At 38.1% G+C, this 16,891-nt stretch overlaps 1 protein-coding gene across 7 annotated transcripts; it reads left to right on the top strand.

Annotated features, from left to right (window-relative positions):
* Positions 1-310: 310 nt before the first annotated feature.
* LOC104356283 (MAP3K12 binding inhibitory protein 1) lies at positions 311-16,473 on the top strand. 7 transcript variants are annotated; one of them, XR_006165173.1, is made up of 9 exons: positions 311-486; positions 4,835-4,954; positions 6,669-6,890; positions 6,992-7,088; positions 8,568-8,633; positions 10,326-10,478; positions 12,914-13,011; positions 14,303-14,403; positions 15,512-15,589. XR_006165173.1 is itself a non-coding variant. In XM_042791133.1 (9 exons), exons 1-9 carry the CDS (start codon positions 361-363, stop codon positions 15,617-15,619), a joined length of 1,029 nt encoding a protein of 342 aa, XP_042647067.1. In that variant the 5' UTR covers positions 311-360; the 3' UTR covers positions 15,620-16,473. The 7 variants fall into 7 exon arrangements, 5 of the variants coding, with proteins under 5 accessions (XP_042647067.1, XP_042647065.1, XP_042647069.1 ...); XR_006165172.1 differs by having other exon boundaries at positions 15,509-15,589; XM_042791133.1 differs by having other exon boundaries at positions 14,365-14,403; positions 15,512-16,473.
* Positions 16,474-16,891: the final 418 nt, after the last annotated feature.

Raw genomic sequence — 16,891 nt, 5'->3', positions numbered from 1 at the left:
AGAGGGCCTGGGGAGGATGGGCAGTGCCGGGCCGGGACAGGCAGGCCTGAAGCGGCCTCACCAGCCCAGGCCCTGCTGCCAGGGCCGAGAAGCTGCCCCGAGCAGCCCGTAGTCGAGCAGGGCTACCGGGCCGAGGAGCCCAGCAGAAGCCCGCTCGCACCCAGCGCGGCCGGTAACGCCGGCCCGGCCGTGCAAGTCGGGACCCTCAGTGCGAACCACTCCCCGCCCCTCCGCGCCGCGCCGGCCCGCGATTGGCTGCCGCGCCTGTCCATCAGCCCTCGGGGCGGGGCCAGCCGCGGGACTCGTCATCGCGGAGCGACGGCGGGGCCGTGAGTAGCGGCCGCGGCCTGGCCCGGTGTCATGGCGGCGGCGGCGGCGCCCAGCCCGCTGCAGCCCGGCGGGCGCGCTCCGGAGATCGGCGCCGACCCCGCGGCCTCGGAGGTGACGAGCAGCGCTCTGCGCTGCCTGGCTGGGCTGGCGGGGCAGGTGAGCGTGGGGCTGGGCGGAGGGGAAGGCCCGGGGCAGGGCCGGCCCTGGCGCCGCGGGGGCCCGAGCGGGGCGTGCTCCTGCGGCTCCCCGGCCTGCGCGGCCCTCCTGGGTCCCGAGAGTAAAGCGCGGCGCCGGGGAGAAACGAAGCCTGCCACACGCGGGCGGGCGTGCGGCCTCGCTTCTGGAGGTTGCTCAGGCGCGCCTGCGGCAGCGGGCAGCCCCTGTCCGAGCCGGGGCCGGCGCTGCCTGCCGCATCCCGCCTGGCGTGGGCAGCCCCAGGGTGCGGGGGGGCGGCTGCTGCACCGCCTCGGCCTGGGCTGCCCTCGCCGCTCGGCGACGGGACGCCTCCTGTCACTTTGTGGTTTGGCGAATGATCTCTCCCATGAGAAGCGGCAGTCTGCCTAATTGCTGTATCTTAACAATTAACGGTTCTGGATTGGTAAGCTACTAAAAGCTTACTGTGCATTAAATCAAAATAAATGATAGGGAGCTTGAAGTTAGCCGTGCCTCGGTAATAACATAGTATGAAACACACAAGTATATCTCAGTGGGTCAGATTTTTTAAAGCGGCTTTGCTCTGTGGTACTTAAGTTGAGACACCTAGTTTAGGTTTAGTAATGGCTATGAATTATTTAACAGATATTACAGTAGTGGTGGGAGGCCCTTATCAGGAGAAGGTTTTAGTAACAATTATTACCATAAATAATTTACAGATTAATTCCTTTTCCACTGTGGTAGCATATATGTAGTTCTGTGAAGGCAGCAGAAGCACGCACTTGTTTCTGAAATTAGACAGCAGTTTGAAGGTTTGGGGCCAGATGATGAGTGATATCTGCAGGAGATACTATAGCTTGATATATGTTTACGTTACAAAAACACTCAGAAATGGACTCTTAGATACAGAGGCAGTTTAGAAGTAGCTGCTGACTGATCTGAAATTCTTTTTTAGAGCATTTCACCTCTCATCTGAATAAAATTGTGTATTATATTTGCTTCTCACCTCAAAGCCTGCTAGTAAGAGTCTCTGTTTTCAAACAAAACTCATCCAAAATTAAGGTCCTGAAAATTCAGGTGCTGACTACTAAGAGTCTCAGTTTTCCAATGTCTAAAGTGATTAAAAACTGCCCTAGCTTTTGAACAGGAGTGCAGTACTAAACAACTTGATCATACACTGTTGATTCATAGGATTACCGAGACAGGAAAATTATCTATGTATTGAGGTTGAAATATCCCAGAAGTCTTCCTGGTGAAAATTCTAACTGTAATCGATGAAGAACTAGTGACTAACAGCTTATCTGGGTGCGATACTGTCGTTCATACTGTTGTTCTTACAATGTTAACATGATTGGAAAGTTGAACTCTTGTATTTATGTAAAACACAAAAGAATAAAGGAAAAGTTTCCTAAGATCTTAACTAGGGTGCTCATCACAAGTTTATTTGTTTTCAAAATGACATTAAACACTAGTTTTTCTTTCTTCTTCAGTAGCTTGTTCTCCAAAGTTTGCTCTGTGTCTAGCATGTGAGTGGAGAGAGCTTAGTGATTTTTAAACAATATTTGGATGTTCACAAGCAATTGCAAGAGAACAGTTTAGAGTTGCTGCATCCGCTCAGTAGTGGTACACTACTTATGGTGTAGAGTGAAATTGTCTTCATTGGCATTTGGGGTGTATTCTTCTCATGACAACAAAACCATTTTACTGTGCACTGCACTGAACTATGAGTAGGAGTCTGGTTACTCCATCTTGGCTGAGAAGGCTCTTTTAATTGCTCAGTCATGATTGTTTCCAGTTGTTGAGTTACACTCTTGTCTGCCAGCGCTTGAGTTCTTGTTGATTTAACTGTGATGTTTTACTAGCTTGCTGACTCTAGCAATCCATCTTGCATTTTTGACTAAAAGTACCGATTCCCCATTTCCCTTTAATAGAGATGAGTGAACACATGCAGATCGTTAGCTGTCACAGTTTGTGATCCATCATAGTAGTATAAGTTGGATTTATGCTAGCAGGTTGGACTGTAAATAGGAATATTTATTTCTGGCACAAAAACTTTTGGACTAGAGCAATCACTTGCAGCACAGTAGCTAGGAGGACATCGGAGGATGTCAACTCTTAAAACCAATGTGAATGATGGTGAAAAGTTCTTTAAGCCCCAAGTGAAAGTCAGTGTCTCATAAAACAGTGTCAAAGGGCTGAAATGATTTATGATCCTGTAAATTGCTACAGAATAGGCTGTAAATATGCAAAGGCTTTGAAGTTACCAAATCACAGAATTTATAAACCTGCTTGTCACAGTTCTTATGGGTAGAAGGATATGAAACACTGAGAAAACTAATTATGTCATACTAGAAACATGTTTGGATGCAGAAGGGGTTTATTCTTTACTTATATTTAAAAACAGTGTCTATGAGTTTAAAATATCCCTGGCCTCTAAATTATTCTAAGTCAGAAGCTCTACTGTTTTTATATGTTGAATCACCTGGACAGGAGTCACATGGTATGATATGAAGGCACACATCAGCTGATTGTTTTTGAAAAAGGGGGCATATTAGGAAATTGCAATGGGACTCCTGTTTTGTTTCATTATGATGACTTACATCTATGCCTTTTTTACCCTGTCAGTGGACTGTAATGTAGTGTATGGCAGATGTTACTTTAGAAACTTTGGGAAGAAATGTGTGCTTCAGATGATCACATATGCACAGTGGCTTCATTCTTAAAGTTTTATTCTTGTTAAATTCTAGGAACAGTCTTGATTTTGTAAGGTGTTCAAAACTAGTATTTCCTAAAACATTACTTTTCCTACATCCTAAGTAGCTTAAGTACTAAACACGAATAACCATTTGGGTGAAAATTATCTGAAGTACATTATATATCTGGTCAGACCATCTCCTTTGCTATGTAATTTTGATTCTAACACTGGATTTAACAAGGTTGTTCTTTGTCTAAAGAAACAAGTCTCAGGCTTATAGTTCTTTACATAGAAAATTGTGATAATGCTGGGGTTTAACACAGAACAGCTTAGTATCCACTACTTTGCCTTCAGAGTGATGGAGGCATTCTTCTGTTTAGTTCTCACCATTTCTTCATACACTGTGGTGGATTCAAGAAATGAGTGCATATGCATTCTATGTTCTTGTCCATAATACTTGATGCCATTAGAAGTTAAATATCTTTAGACCATACATTAGTGGTCACTTTTATCATCTGCCTGAGGTATCTCTTTCTTTTTTCCTTTTTTTTTTAAAAAAAAAAAAAAAAAACAAAACAAACCCACAAAAAATGGGAGAAGCAAGATGTAGATGTACAAATATGCATATGACTTGGGAATTCTGTGTCTCAAACAGAGTACCTGTAGGTCCTCATGATTTTAAACAAGAATTTTAACTGTATTTAGAACTTGGGTGATCACTTACGGGTTGTTTGGTTGGAGAACAACCTACTTGGCTTTGTGAAATGAAAGTGCTTGTTACTTGAAGATCTTGAAAAGAGCCTTAGTGTAACAAAAATGGCAAAGGTGGGTATGAAAGTGTGTGTTTCATTAGTGATTATTAACAATAAGCTTTGTTTTAGAAAGTGAAAGGGTTTTTTTAGCTTATAGAAGATACATAGTTGCTTCAGATAAAACTTCAGATTCACTATGTGTGTTTCTCATTATTGCTTTGGGAGTTAAATATTGCAATTCCTTGGCATAGAGAATAGACTATGGCAATTGTTATTTTGATCTGAATGCACATAAAGGGAAACAGTGTGAGTTGGAAATGGGTTTGATAGTGATGCCATGTAGTCTAGAGTTTAACCTTGAGATTTTTTTTAAAGATTTCTTTTTTGAACACCTGTTTTTATATAAAGCCTCCTTTGGATTAACAGCAAGTAAAAATTTCAAGAATGTGGCATGGAGCAGTATCAAGACCTTGATCATACAGTCACAAATAGCCGTAAAATACATGAACTTACAGGAGACTGCCATCCTGGGTACCTGTTTCTTCCTACTGGTGGTTCTGTCATTCTGGCAAAGATTTGAGTGATTAACATGAACTGTATGTTTTTGTATGATAGTTAATTGAATTGAGAATTGACTAAAATTAAAGATCAAATTAATTCAATGAAAGTGTGATGAGGTAGTAAGGAATTTTTAATTTTTTAATATACTCTGCAAATACTATCTTACTTTAAAAATAACAGCTGCTTGAATTATTGTTAGTCAAACCTCTCCAGTGCTCTAATATAAAAATGGGGTCTGCATGAGATTGAACATAATTGTTGTCCTGTAGAAGTCTTGTATGCTTTTGTGACATTAATACAACATAACATAATTTTTTATTGTGTTTGTTTTGCTTTCATGAAGCTTAACCTCGGAGACGATATTGTGAAAGTTGTAATCGATTGGAGCAAGCTTCAAAGCACATCAGCACTTCAGCCAACGTTGCTTCTTAGTGCACTTCAGCAGCATATTTTATGTTTGCAGGTAAATATTTCATTGGACACGTTCAACTTGACAAAAGTGATCAACATCTGAATGTAGTTGTATTATCTAAACTGTAAAATTTTGTTTGTTTTGATCTTGTATTGCTATGTCCAACAAGAATGCAAAAATATTATATGCTTGGGATTCCACCGTGCTTCACACGTACAGATTTTTCAGATTGGTGGTGGGAATAGCCACTGTAGGTGAGCAGGCTGAATAAATGCAGCCTCATTGATTTCTAGACTTGCATTGTAAATGTGATACATTTCCATCTATGGTGGGTTATAATTAAGCAATAAGACACGGCAGGTGTGTGTCATGCTATGATAATGATTCCATGCGTTGGGTGAGTTTTGAGGCTCATGGAGTGCTTTCAGTGGTTCAAGAAGTGGCATTATCCCAGCATGACACATCCTGGAGTGTCTTACTGCAATTAAATATATTTTCGGCGTAGGTTTTTTTTTTTTTTTAAAGAGTAATTTCTTTGACATTAATGTCTCATCTTGCCAAGTAGCCAGTCACCATTACTGTCATTTCTTTTAACTATTTGAAACTTTCCAACCCTGCCAATATTACGTGTATTTTAGTTGCATGGCAAGGAGGGTGAACTGTTTGTCAGCTGGTAACTGAACAGTGTTTCGACCTTAACAGTTCATCTGTAAAAGGTCAGGATTTGAATAACAGTTTTTCACTTCAGCCAGTCAGTGAATTACTTTGAGAGGGCGGAAAAGGAAGTTCCTGTATTTGCTTGTCTGTAGGTAAAAGAAAGACCTTTTATGTTATCCAGACATCCACCAAATCTTTGGTGCGATAAACAAGAAAAGAAAATATGCAAGATAAAAGCAAGTAAAAATTACATCCAACTGTATGAACACCACAAGTAGGAATTTGATTCAATTTCAGGAAATGTGACTGGTAAAAATGATGTTATCTTTAAAAAAAAAAAGAAAATACTTTCTAGAGGGAAAATAAGCAGTGAAATTCAGACTAGATGAAACTGGTAAAAATGAAAAAAGAGGGTGTGACGCATAGATGTACTGAGGTTTTGTTGTTGTATCTTGAGTAGGGGTTGTTGCAGTAGGAAAAGCGTTTATTTTTGCTGCTACAAATGTCAGTGCATTCTCTCATTTAATTTCATGACCTAAGTAGATAATCAACCATGTCAAGAAAAGCATGTGTTCAGGATAACACCTATATATTTCACGTCTGTGTTCTCTCATTCACTTGGGCAACTGCAGTTTCAAGTGGAGAATGTAGTGCTGTGGTGATAAAGTAAAGGCTTTGCAGTGTGAAAGCATTGGCTTTCATGTTAAGGAGGAAAAATACTAAGCCTTGCTGTTCTGAGTAGGCATTTGAATGACATGTTAATTAAGTGGCATTGGTGCCAAGGACTGAAGCTTTGATTTAGCTAGTAACAGATGAGTAGCAGGCAGATTTTCACAGAAACTTGGGACTTTTCCTATACAAACCTCTAAAAGGCACAGGTCAAAAAGGCCAGAGTCATGGTGTGCACAGTATTTGGAACTATAACTTGTTTTAATGTTTCTTCTATTTTATTACTGTGTTCCATCAGAGGCAGATGTTGTAATTCCTAAAATTATTTAAGTTGGTCTGTTTTAGAAATTGTAATAGTACTTGGCTTTTTGCTTTTTATTTTGGGGATTTTTTTTATCTTTTTTTTTTTTCTTTTTAACATACTGTTTTCTTTGTTCAGCCTCTTTTAGAAAAACTCCAGTCATTGATTAAAGAGGAAAATATAGGCAATGATGAACCTGCAGGTAAAACAGAAAGCCAAACTTGTGAAACAAGTTTAGATGTTTATGATGATAACTGTCAGACGGAAGAAAAGTACGCAAGTTATGACTTAGGAGATCTGAACAATGCTCATGTTAATTTTGATCCAGAGGTGGTCCAAATAAAAGCTGGAAAAGCAGAAGTAAGTGATTTACTTATATCTTTTTAAAAAGACAAAGACATTTCTAAATCTTTAATTTAAAGAATGAAATAGATATATGCCATCATGTTTATTACCTGCAGATTGACAGGCGGATATCAGCCTTCATCGAGAGGAAACAAGCTGAGATCAATGAAAATAATGTCAGGGAATTTTGCAATGTTATTGATTGTAATCAAGGTAACTGGCTAGCCAGACTTTAATCTTCATAGCAATTTAAGTTGTTTTTTTATTATTATTATTATTTTTTTTTATTTCTCAAAAGCACTACTCTGTATTTAAAACAGAACTTTGTTTTAAAGTTAAGAACTTGCATGTGCACTGCAGATGTCAGATAAACAAAAAAAGAAAGTAGTCACTGGATGCAATGGTTAATGCATCCCATATGGAAAGATTATAGCTCTTACTGTGTTCATTTTAACAACTGCCATCTTAAATTATTCTGTAGCTGTTGTTTCCAGTGTTTTAGCTACATGTTCCTTCCAAAGTCGACAATTGCAATTCAGAAATGTCTTGTGAATTGCATATTCAAATTGCAGTTAATTTAATGCTAGTTAAATTACAAAAAAGTATTTTTTACAATCAATTTGAATTACCAGCTACTTAGAATAACTTTTTCCTTTTAACATGACTCATGGTATTGGTGTTTTTAATGCACCAACTGGCACAGTTGGCTTTCTCTATAACCAAACAATCTTAAATCCGTCTGGTAAGCTGGATCCCATTAACACGATCAGTAACTGTGTAACCAAATACAGCTTGAAAGCGAAGACAATTTTATATACATAACTAGTACAGAGACATTTTCTAAGTACCTGTGAACCCAGATGTGCATTGTCTCTGTGATGTACTTATGCTTTTAGAGATCAAAGCTTATTGTTCCATAAGCTTTATAGGAAGAGAGTTTAACTCCTTTGAATATTCATTGGAATGAAAATGACATCTGAAGTCTGGTTGAATATGCTAGATAATAAAATACCAATTCCTAACATTTTTAATTAGATACAGAAGAAATGATAACAAGACCTTCCTTTGTATGTTCAGGCATAATAAAATATGTGCAAAGCTTTTGTGTATATGATTAAAATATAAAGGGATATAAAGGGATTGAAATATAAACATTAGAATAAAGTAGGATGGTCTGTACTGTAGGTTTTTATGGTGAAACAAATTAAAGAAGTCACAGGCATCGGAATAAAGGCAAGAAGGTGTGCAAAGAGTGCTGATGAGTAAACTAGACCAGTCTAAAAATAGAAGAACAGTTTCATAAAAGTACATAAAACAGAGTAACAGTGGTAAGCAAGCAAAAGTCTTCAGTGTAGGAAGAAAGAAATAGTTACAGAGAAACAGTGAAAAGTAAGAATCAAATAAAGTATGAATTGGAAGAAATTTGGTCCCAATCCAATAAACTTTTATATACACATATGCATACATTATATAAAGTGACTTATCCAATTAAAACCAGTAGGTCCATGCAAGTGTGTGAAACTATTAACGAACAAGTGTTTATAGAATGAATTAAGTATTTCTGATGTTTTTATTATTTGAAGAATTTTAATTAGATTTGTTAAAAGCCTCGAAGCTGATGATGGTTAGAATATTTTAAATTATAAATACGTAATTAGGACCTCACTTTTTCTATTATTATTATTTATTTAGAAAATAGCTGTGCCAGAACAGATGCAATTTTCACACCCTATCCTGGATTTAAAAGTCATATAAAGGGTAAGCAACTATTTTAATACCCATTTATTAAAAGTGTCCAGATAGAGCAGCACTGATAAATTTTTGTCTTTAAAACTTTTTATAGAATGCTCAAAAATGAAAAACCTAATATATTGATTTTTGACTGTAGTGAATACTTTTACCTCTTTGCTTATTTCTCTAAGGTTTTCAATCCCGTAATTTCTTCACTAAGCTGCTGGATATGCACTAAGGACCAAAACAAAGTAGCTTGTTTGCATTGTCCGAAAGGAAAGATGCAAAAGATAAAGCAGGACAGAGAAGCTGAACAATTCTTAGCATTTCTTCTAAGGTGAAGCCATCAGTCCAGTTAAGGACTTGAGACTAAATAAAATGATCTATTTTTTGTTAGTCAGTGTAAGTATATTGAATTAGAAAATAGTTTTGGAACACGGTAGAAATTCTGATTTATGGGAAGTGACAATCTGGGGAACAAGCCTACCACTGCACTACCTTTTGGAAAGGTGTAAATAGTACAGAAATGATTGTCCAACAGAAGTTATGGACAAAAGATTGCTTGTCCACCTACTGCTTTTTAGGTGTATACAAGTTACTATGTGTTTAAAACCAACCAAACAAAATCTTCAAAATGAGGATGAAAGTAACCCCCTCTTCCATTTTTGAGAGTGATAGTATTCAGTTATCCACTTGATGTTGGTTCCAGAAACCAATTAATTATTCTGAATTCTAGAATTCAGTGTGAAGAGCGATGATAAGTATAAGCATAAAAAGATCTGGTGAGCTAAAAGGGAGATGGGAAAGTGAGTTTGAGTTTATAATCTTTCACTAAGAACTCCCTTCAGTAGTCACTTTTTTAAACTGGTAGTTTGTAACTTGGATGGTAGCATATTACAGGAAAAAATGAGTTTACACTTCAAGTAACTAAAACTCAAACAGTTCATAACTGAAATTGAGTAACACTGAGAAAGGAATTGGAAGTAAACTCAGTATAAATTGAAGCAAGAATGTAACATATGGCCTTCATGAAGTACTGAGTGAGGTGGTGTGTGTGCTTCAGTGTCTGGAGTTGCCAACATAGTCTTAAAGTCTGCGATACACTTCAGTAGTCCTGTCACCATGGACTTGAGAAATGACTGTGATATAAAGAGAAGTGACCGAAATCTTCTGATAAAGACACGTTTCGGCAGGGGAAAAAGATAGATCCAGAAGCAGCTGAAGAGTCATTAAAGCTGTTACACGAATAACAAAAATTAGAAGAGAACTTCCTTGCTGAGATTCGTAGCGGTTCTAGTTGTTTACCTCCCCTCATCTTCATGTATTTATGATGCTTCCTGTAATATTAGGGCTGGCCTCTTCTTTGCATTCACAACAGCTCACATGTGCAACTGCTGACATAGATATCGGGTTTTCTGCTACTTATCAGCAGCTGATGACAAATTCTAGATACTGCCATTCTACATGAATGTATGAGTAATTCTTTTACTTTGCATATGTAAAGTCCTAGGTTTTTGTTTAGTTTAGTTACTCATGCAAAAATAGGAAAATACTTTTGCTTGAACCTTTGATCTTAATGTGTGTGGGACCCTTCACATGGGAGGCTTGTGTGAAATTGATTTAACACAGGTTTTCATATTTTAATATTTTTATTGTTTTAGTTAGATGTACTTTGTGTTTCATGTGCATATATGTGAAACTTGTGTTCTCTCTACCTAGTTTCTAGGGTAGTAAATACATACGGTCCTCAGACTAGATCTGAAGGAGCACACGGGTCCAGTCACAAAGCCAATGTACCCATTCATGCTTGTGGAAACCAAGCTGTTGAGGAGAGATTACAAAACATTGAAGCACACTTACGGTTACAAACAGGTATGTACCATGTTTTAATTTTGACATTGGTGTACCAGTTTGTATCATTACTGTAGTAAAACTGGGCAAGTCTATAAAAACTGTGACTGCCCAAATTAGAATGCAGAGTTAGTAAATGTACACTTGATGTAGTGGCAAAAGAGAGAAGCACTTCAGAATGGGATTTAAAACCATCTGGAATATTTGGAAGCAGGGGTTCTCCATAGCCAGTGGAGTCCTCCTGCCTTGACTCACTGAACAGGAAAAGCTGAGCTTGACTCCGTCCTGCTTCATGGACACCTTGTGGGCTGGGGATCACATGAAAGACAGTCTGAAACCTTTTCCTAAAGGTGGATGATTTGAAATACAGTTAGGTGAGAAGCTTATTTCCCAGAATGTGGGAAGCTCGTTGTCCATACTTCCCTTTAGCCATGCAAACATGAGTCCATACCTTTCACTAAAATAAATGCCATAGCCACCAGGCTACTGAGTGTTTTAAAGTAGTTGCTTTCCTCACCCCAGCCCCAGTTTTCTATAATATGAATCAATAAGGCGCTTGTCAAGGAGGAATCTGTATTTTTGCTGAAAAATGTTTTCAAAACAGAAGACCAGATCTTCACTTAATAAAGTGAAACGTTCTACACATAACACTGCAGACGCACACTGACTAGTTTTTGTCTTCTGAATAGATGCAAATTAATTCTCTAAGAATATGATGAACATTTGACTAGATTATTAGATTCCTGCGAATGCATACTGGATCAAAGTCATCTGGCGGCAAGGAGAGTAGAATACTGGGTGCTGTTGAGGCAGCAGTCAGAGCCTGATGCTTAACTGTATTGCTGTCTCAAAAGTTAAGGTGGTTTTTGTGCATGGAAACAGAATTTGCAAGTGGCTGGCTAGTGTTAGGATTACAATGTGTAGTAGCTTTGGAGTTTATGCATATCAGGGATAATGACTGAAGGTAGCTAAGGAGGGGTCCTTGCTTCCAGGTTGTGCCTATAATAGGTGACATAATTTTGTTTGAAGGAATAGGTCAACTAAACTACAGTATAGGGATGAAAGTATAGGGGAAGAGGATGAAAGTTCAACTCCTATTCAAATCAGCATTCATGGGGAAGGTTTCAGGATCATTTGTTACTTACCCCAGAGCTGTGCAAGAAGATTCATCTGAGCAGGTAACCTGCCTCAGCTATTTGCTCCCCAGTTTTTGTTTCTGATGACTAAAAGTTGTTCTTGACTCACCTGCTGCTTTTCAGAACAGCTTCTTCTAGTGCTAGCACTGCTCTTTTCCCTTTACGTTAAGAGACAGCAATATTAAGAAGAGTGAGAGGTTAGCTGATTTAATTAGTAGCTGCTGAGTGATGAGTAGAGAGCAGAACTGAAGGAGGGAAGCTACTCGCAAAATTGTCTGTCTGAAGTTAGGAAATAGATGAATTGAAAAAAAACCTTTAGTGCTTATTTCAGTAGTTTGTGGAATAGAATTGTCTTACCCAACTGACCTAGAAATAAATGCACATAGGTGTCAAGAGAAGTAGTAAAAGCTTGCTAAGGCTCTGATTGTCGCTACTGTTAAGAACCAGACTATCATTTTAATTGGGATAGCTAGGAGTTAGTTGTGATAAACAGTGTTTTTGGTTTCTAGATTACTATGTAGCAAAAATAAGATACTTTCTAACCCATATCTTTTGATCAGTTCTGTTCTTACATGGGGAAACAAGCCCAAGCTGCTGTAGTGTAGCTGTAAACAGCAAATGGGTTAAGTTTTTTTTGTTGCTGCTGTTTTTGTAGTGTTTGTGGCTTTTGCTGGTTTTTTTTTTTTTGTTTGTTTGTTTGTTTGGGTTTTTTGCTTGGTTGGGTTTTTTTGGTGGGGGTGGGATGGGTATTAGAGGTTGGTTGGTTGGGTTGTGTTTTTTCCAAAGCTCTGTTATTCCATTCCACACGTGCATTCCCCACCTATGCTTCTCCCATCTCTTGTCAGGCAAATGCTGTTGTTTGTCAAGAGTGACTCCTACCTTTCCTCTACCCTCTGATGCTCAGTGGAGATAGGTTTCCCTCAGTACAATCTTAGATATCAATGCTGAATTCATGCATAGTCTGCCATCCCAACTGTTCCCTGCTGATGCTGTTGTCAGTTTTGAAGTGGCAGCATTTGGTGTAAGACCAGTGTATTGTGAGAGTGATCATTAGTTGTTCCAGGGACCTTTTCAGACATATTTCAGCCACCTTCATAAAGTTGTCTATTGCCTTCGCTGGCTGTGCTGGCTTATGATTCAAGGTAAAACCTGACTGATATTAATTACCCTTCCTTTTTATTATCCCATCCACTCATTTTGTTTCAGCCACTGATTGATAGCTGAACTCAAAGAATTCACCTGTAAAACTTGCAATCTTTAGTTTAAAAAGTTATTCAAGCGCTTTTCCTGATCTCTTTCTATTTGTACTGGTGTATTTAGGTGGTCCTGTACCGAGAGACATTTATCAGAGAATTAAGAAGCTTGAAGATAAAATCCTTGAGCTGGAAGGACTGTCTCCTGAATATTTTCAATCTGTAGTAAGAAATTCTCACAACTTCTTTTAGCATACCTAAATGCATTTGGCACTTTTGTGCTTAAATCTTTATGTACAGAAAAAAACCTGAGGAGTCAGGGGGCAGACACTTTTGATAGACAACTCTGGCTCAGTGCAATGGTTATATTTCATGTGGACCATCTATGTAAGTTCGTATTTCTACCTAATTTCTCATTTGAAAGAAAATAGTATTTGTTGGTGGGGAAAAAATTGCAGCCATCCGAGCTTAACTAATTTGTAAGAAATGTATTACAGAGGTTGGATTTCTGCCCTGCCACCCCACCCTCCCCCTAAAATTTGAAGTGTTTTTTATGACAAGAAAATTGACTAAAGTTTTGATCTTGATACAAATCATTAATGTCTTAAATCAGCTGAAATCCTTTGGGCTTCTGTACATAATCTGGTTACTGAAGATCATCTATGTGCAACAACTCCCAATAGGATGAGAGAGTAAACCCTTTAAAAGTTGTTTCATGTGATTGTATGATTTTAGTTTCTTTGCTGGTAGTCTACAGGCAGAGTTCTGTCTCTTTCCAAGTAGTAAACCTTGTCCTTCATTCACCAAAGGATATTAAGACAAAGAGAACATTAGTTGTTACTACATTAGTTGTGGCTGTAGAAATTTCTTGTCTGTTATCTTGCTCTTCTTTCCCCAAGTAACAGTAAGAACATCTCTGTTGCAGTTGATCATATTTTAATTTATATAGTCTCCCGTGAGACCAGCGAAGGAAGACTCAGCAATTAAAAATCAATAGCAATTTCATCAATTTTTGTTTCATTTTTTTGTTTGTGTTGGAGACCAGTAATGCCCTTTATTTATGAGGCTATTCTTTCAAGCTGTTGGAAACCAGAAGTTAAAACATAAGCTGTCATAAGCTGAAATTTCCATGGAAAGTGCTTTAAGTTCTTCTCTAGAATAGGGGTCCGGGAAAAATTTGTGATGGTGTCAATAGTAGTGTTGTGCAGTAATTAACACTTTTTTTTGTCTAAAGTTTTGCATAAATGTTGGTGTGAATACAGGAAAATTTCAGGAAGAAAAATGTTGACAGTTTCAAAAGCTGGGTATTGATTTTGGTTTTGTCTGAAGGAAGCTTCAGTTAAGTTAATAGTTGTTGGCTGCCAAGCACAGAGAAGCTTCAAACAGCTTCTGACTGCTCTCCAGTAGTATTTCTTGTGATACAAGGTACTTAATTATAAGAAAGATTTCTTTAATCCATGGAATGGCAGTCGGTGTTCTTTCTGTACTTTTAAGTCTCTTGTCAATGTTGTTACAGAATTACTTGTGGTCCTCTGTCAGTACAACATTAAGTCTGTTTTGATTATGTCTTGTCTTTAGAGCTGTTCTGGCAAGAGGAGAAAGGTTCAACCTCCCCATGTAAGTGCTGTTAACATCTGTTTACCTTAAGTTTAGGATGTTTTGAGTGAAAAGCATTCAGAAGTTCTACCAAGCAAATATCTGACTTCCCAGAAATAGCTGCATCGGTATTGGATAGCTTTCTGGGAAAGAAAGAGAGGGAAGGAAACAGAAAGTTAAAGGGTGTCACAATGAAATGAGTCTTCTAAGAGTCTGTACTAGGGTAGGTTATTGGTTTCACCAGTTAGAAGGATGATAGAATAAAATAAATCTGCAATGATGTTAATCTAGCTGGGGGTAGCAAGCAATTTACAAATTCTGATCAGCCTCCTAGTAACGTCTTCTGGTTTTGTTTTGTGGCTTGGTGGTTTTTGTCTTTTTTTTTTTTTCTGTTTTATTTTTTTTTATTTGCTTTATTGGTTTATGAAGAGACAATAAAAGTAGAAATGGCTGGCTTAGCAGAAGTGTTGCAGAAAGACCTGACATAGCAGATGTTAACCTAAGTCTGTAAAACCTGCCACTTTCACAACACCATTATATAAGGGAATACATTAACCATGTACCTTGGGCCGCAAGAGAGAACTTCTCCTTCATGCAAGTGAGACCGTAGCTGGAACACTGTCTGCTACTAGCCATCACACTTGGAGACAGATGGACTGGGGGGAATGCTTAGAATAAGATGTGGGCCATCTGATGCTTGTTTATATTACAAAAAAAATCTTCTGTAGGGTGAAATATTTTTATAAAAAGGATGAGGACCAGTTCTTTGTGTAAGAAGAGATCAAAAAAATTGTCAGGTTAAGTGGGCATAGAGGTGATTGATCTAGATGGTCTCGTCTGGTGTTTTAACATCAAAGGATTTTTGTTTTTTTTTATGAACAGGTTAAACAAGCATCTAATGGAAATTGCATGGATATATTGATCCGTGATTAGGACTGTCAGTTTCTTCTAAGTTTACATTGTTTTTCTTTCAAGTTTAAATAGCCATAGACTATATTCAGACAATTTTGCAAAAGTATTTCTGTCATTTAGTGCAATATGCTGTGACCTTAAGTATCAAGTGCTAGGCCACCTCTCTGACAATTACAAGATGTAAATGATTGTGTGTTTTATTTTGTTCTTTTAGCAGAACTATTCATTGGCTGAACTTGATGAAAAGATCAATGCTATAAAACAGGCATTACTGAGGAAAACAAGAGAAAGCAAGTCCAAGGAGGCTGAGCAGATTCTTCATTAAAAAAAAAGTCTTTTCAGAATCTTCATCACACTTTTTACATACCTAAACCATAGAGCTGAGTTGTGTTGTTTGGAGATGACTTTAGCAATGAAAGCAAAGCATGCATATAAGCTCCTTTTGGATGATCTTGAAAGCTTTTTTTCAGAATAACTCATTTAAAGCCAGTCTTATTAATGAAATAGTTACTTTAAAATTAAGAATGTTTTAGGAATAGCATTCTAATAATCCATTCCCTTCTGTTATAAAGGAGGATTGCAGCAATATTTGTACATGGAAAGTCTTAACCCACATACAAAAGCTACATTTCACATGTAATTCTTGATGACTGTGTATTCAAAAGGGCTATCTTTTGAATACTTCTCATGTAAGTAGTTTGCATAGACATGTGAAATAAAATTAAGTACTTCCTCATAAGTAAACTGTCCTAGGGGAAAAAAAAATTACAAAAAATCTTTCAGTTTGCATGCTTACCTGCATTTTTTTTTTCTGTATTTGTCACTGTTTTTGCAGCTGTTAAAAATGCAACAAATTGCATTTCTGTTTGAAAGATGGTTATGGGAAGTCCTATATGTGTAAAGAGGCACATGTTCTTCAATTCCTCAGTGTCCTGTAGGAATTCAAACTTCATACCCTGCTAACAAACTTAATATAGTCTAAAGACCACTTCAGGGGAGTCTTGAGGAACGTGCCAGCAGGCACGAGCTTACCTTCCTTCCTTATGTGACTTCTGAAGCACAGATGCTGGGTACATAGTTTAAATTAAAGTCCGACCTTTGGCCACACATGGAAGTGTCATTTTTGTTTGTTGGTGTGGTGTTTTGTTTTGTTTTTTTTAATAAACCACTTCTTATTTATACCAGTTCTTCAGTTTATTTCCTGTCTCTGTCTTTATTCCAGTTTAGAAGAGAAGTAGCTGTTATGGAGGGAGCATTTTATGTTAACTGCTCTGCTTACAGCAGTCATATTATCCATGCTCCTGTATCAGTCCGACAGGTGTTATAAACAGTACTGACTGGATAGTCTTGCACTTGGAAGAACAGTAGGCATTTTCTGTGATTCTATGTTCTTCTCTAGACAAACATTTGTTGTAGCAACTGTACCTAATGCTCCTCTGAAAGCGAACCAGTAGAGGTGAGCTCTGGTCCTAGCTCCAGAAAAGAAGACAGTATGATAGTTACCTGTTCAGACACTTAGCGTCCATTCAGGAATAGATTAACCCAAGCAGCTGTGAGTGCCTCAAATACAACATTGGATGCAAAGAGGTACTTCTGC

Source organism: Tyto alba, unplaced genomic scaffold, assembly GCF_018691265.1.
Source record: "Tyto alba isolate M040663 unplaced genomic scaffold, T.alba_DEE_v4.0 Super-Scaffold_18, whole genome shotgun sequence".
NCBI lineage: Eukaryota > Metazoa > Chordata > Aves > Strigiformes > Tytonidae > Tyto > Tyto alba.
This window is presented reverse-complemented; position numbering and strand designations above follow the sequence as displayed.